Source organism: Salvelinus sp. IW2-2015, linkage group LG35 (genome assembly GCF_002910315.2).
Source record: "Salvelinus sp. IW2-2015 linkage group LG35, ASM291031v2, whole genome shotgun sequence".
In the NCBI taxonomy this organism is placed as follows: Eukaryota; Metazoa; Chordata; class Actinopteri; order Salmoniformes; family Salmonidae; genus Salvelinus; species Salvelinus sp. IW2-2015.
The window spans coordinates 15,577,451-15,581,145 of NC_036874.1; the positions used below are offsets into that span (position 1 = coordinate 15,577,451).

General features: G+C 47.2%; 1 protein-coding gene across 1 annotated transcript in view; it reads right to left on the reverse strand.

Moving 5' to 3' along the window:
- The window catches only part of LOC111959076 (actin-binding LIM protein 3), a 102,703-nt gene extending 99,386 nt beyond the window's left edge, over nucleotides 1-3,317 (reverse strand). The window contains exon 1 of the mRNA XM_070437416.1: nucleotides 3,266-3,317. Within this exon, the coding sequence (XP_070293517.1) occupies nucleotides 3,266-3,317 (52 nt within the window). The remainder of the gene's footprint in view (nucleotides 1-3,265) is intronic.
- Nucleotides 3,318-3,695: the final 378 nt, after the last annotated feature.

The window sequence follows — 3,695 nt, forward strand, 5'->3', positions numbered from 1 at the left end:
CCAGTGCCTGTGTTAATGTCTCCCCAGGCTGTGGTTTAATGTCTCCCCAGGCTGTGTTGTTGTCTCCCCAGGCTGTGTTGTCTCCCCGTGCTCCCCAGGCTGTGTTTGTTGTCTCCCCAGGTGTGTTAATTGTCTCCCCAGGCTGTGTACTTATGTCTCCCCAGGCTGTGTTAATGTCTCCCCACGGCTGTGTTAATGTCTCCCCAGGCTGTGTTAATGTCTCCCAGGCTGTGTTAATGTCTCCCCAGGCTGTGTTAATGTCTTCCCCAGGCTGTGTTAATGTCTCCCCAGGCTGTGTTGTTGTCACCCACAGTCATAGGCCTATGCTCTGGGTTACATTCTTCTTTCTTCCATTCAACTGGGTATTATGTCATCATGGCTTTGAGACCAATCCTGCTCAGTCAAACGCGGTCATTGTGCCATCAATGTTCAATACAAGGAGCAGCCGAGCAGGAAACAAATGAATATCAAATCAAAGTTTATTTGTCACGTGTGCGACATACAACAGGTGTAGACCTTACAGTGAAATGCTTACTTACAGGCTCTAACCAATAGTGCAAAAAAGCTATTAGGTGAACAATAGGTAAGTAAAGAAGTAAAACAACAAAAAAGACAGAATAAGAATTGAAGAGATGCCCAGTTTGGGACAAACTAGAGTAAATCTGAAATATCACATACAGTGATATAGCTGTGGATGTCAAAGGTCAAATTCGAACCTCGACATCCACACTATCTTATTAAATGTGTTTTTGTACTTTCCGCTGACGTGGCATGGAGACATTAACACAGCCTGGGGAGACATTAACACAGCCTGGGGAGACATTAACACAGCCTGCGGAGACATTAACACAGCCTGGGGAGACATTAACACAGCATGCAATACTATCAAGCTCATCACAGGCTTGCGGTAGGGTGAAAGGAGCCACGAAGCAAATACAAAATTGATGTGTCTGATATGAATTTCCTGATATGATAAACTATAGCATGTTAGGATTACATCTGCCTAGTCCTACAGCATGCCAGAGATGGAAATATGTYCAATGTGTGTAGGTCAAATGTTCAATTATGCCACATGGTTGACCACAACCTGGATATTCCCACAACAGTATCAGTGAGATTCTTATGCTGTGAGAAATTCATGCTGGCTGGACATATGAACGATGGGTTTTGTTCCGGCCAGCGGCTCTATTAATCCCTTTGGACTATTTTAGTTGTTTACAGTAAACAACTTTCTAAACAACTAAAATAGTCCAAAGGGATTAAAAGAGCCGCTGGCCGGACCAAAACCCATCGTTCATATGTCCAGCCAGCATCACCTCTATTAGGAGGTCGTCCTCAGCTCCAGCTTCACTTCTGAAACTAGCAGAAATACAGTCATTTGAAACAAAGTCTGTCTGCGCTTGTTTTTATCTTTCTCTAACTAGACTCTGGGAGGATTACTGTTCACGAGGGCTGAAAATGGAACTAAAATAGGATGAGAAGTAGAAAAGATATTGTGCTGTGGAGCTGTGGTGACCGGTGGCTGACCTACCTGCTGACTATCTTGATGTCTCAGTGAGACAGACAGACAGATGGACAGCCAGACAGACAGACAGCCAGACAGGTAGACAGACAGGCAAGCATACAGACAAACAGACAGACAGCAAGACAGATGGACACCCAGGCAGACGGACAACCAGACAGGTAGACAGACAGGCAAACAGACGGACAGCCAGACAGGCAGGCATACAGACAAACAGACGGACAGACAGACAGATGGACACCCAGGCAGACGGACAACCAGACAGGTAGACAGACAGGCAAGCAGACGGACAGCCAGACAGGCAGGCATACAGATAAACAGACGGACAGCCAGACAGACAGGCAGGCAAACAGACGGACAGCCAGATACTTACTGGAGATAATATATTGGCTTAGACTGGGCTTGATAGTCACACATTACCCAGGGTTCTTGGAAAGCCACCAACTCTCAAGAGATCAAGTGGGATTTCTGATCAAATTCATTACAAAGTGTCTTTTCCAGTGTCCGCGCTTTGGAGGAGAAGGCAACGCTAAGAGGGACGATGTTAAGCCCAGGGTCTGAAGTTGTCCAGCTGAATTTATTCACAGCAGGGCGTGATATAGAACAGAACAGCTARGGCAGTCCCAGCAGTCCCAGCAGTATCTGTGACATACTGTACCAAGAAGCAAAGCAAACAAAAGACCAACAGGGTCTGAAGAGTGGGGAAATGAACTGATCACCAGACAACGGCCCGCTAAATAACGCACTCAAAGGCTACATTCCTTCACCACAGAGAGGAACAAACAGCCACGGAGCTATCCATCATTCATCAGTAGGCTGATCACTCAACTCAACACTGTGTTTCTGATCTCTTGTTCGGATGGGTTATTTATTTGGTAATACTGCACTTGACGTAGGCAATAGGCATTCATAACACCTTCCATGAGTCATGAGAATAACCATTTGACTGAGCTGGTGTGTTTGTGAGGGTTGTTTAGGTTTGAACAGTGAGGCGGTGTGGTGGAGCCCATGGGAGCCTGACTCCCAGACTGCATGATGAGAGGAGAAGATAGGTGAGGACAGTGGGGAGAGGAGAGGAGAGTGGAGAGAGGAGAGGGGAGGGGAGGAGAGGACAGTGGGGAGAGGAGAGAAGAGGAAAGAAGGAAGGAGAGGAAGATGGGGAGAGGAGAAGGGGAGGGGAGTGGGGAGAGGAGAGGGAGGGGAGGGAAAGTGGGGAGAGAGGGAGGGGAATTAGAGATGGGGAGAGGAAAGGGGAGAGGAAGGAAGAGGAAACGGAGGGAGTGGGGAGAAAAGGAGAGGGAAGGGGAGAAAGGAGAGTGTGGATGGGAGGACGTGTGTAATCTCTCCCATGCTGCTTTGGTGACGAGCGTGCGACCCACGCACACAAGAGGGGTAGGGAGGGGGCATAGCAGGATTACAGTCTCTCATCCCCGTGGGAGCTGTCCTAAATCCTTATTAAAGGAGACTTTAGATTTATAGTGCCAAAAGCCCCTCCCTCTAATGGACATTACTGGAACAATGTCACTCTTAATATACGAGGAGATAAATGGTTTAATCTTCCAAGGATGATGTGTTGTGTACAGCAGGCCTAAATGTTAGGAAAAAAACAAACAGAAATATGTCCTGATGCCATAAACTTTTAATCAATATGGCTTGTTTTCTGGGAGTTATTGATATCTCTTGTTTGTAGCTCTAATCCACTACAACAGGATCGTACGAGTAACCGTACAGCATCACACTTACCATCTGAATACTGGTGTACAGCTCCGTCCATGACATGCCCTGCTACAGGCATTCACAGTCACTCATCTTGATACTACTGGCTGCTCCGATCGCATCTAATACTACGGCCGTACAACCAGAGTTACCATCATGATACTACTGGGCCCTGCTACAGCATCACAGTTACCATCTAGATACTACTGGGCCGGCACCAAAGCTACTAGGCCACATCACAGTTACCATTGATACTACGTGGCCCTGCTACAGCATCACATTTACCATCTTGATACTACTGGGCGCCAGATGACTGCGACAGCACACATACCATCTGATACTACTGGGCCCTTGCTACAGCATCACAGTTACCATCTGATACTACTGGCCCTGCTAGCAGCATCACAGTTACCATCTGGATTACTACTGGGGCCCTGCTACAGCATCACATACATTC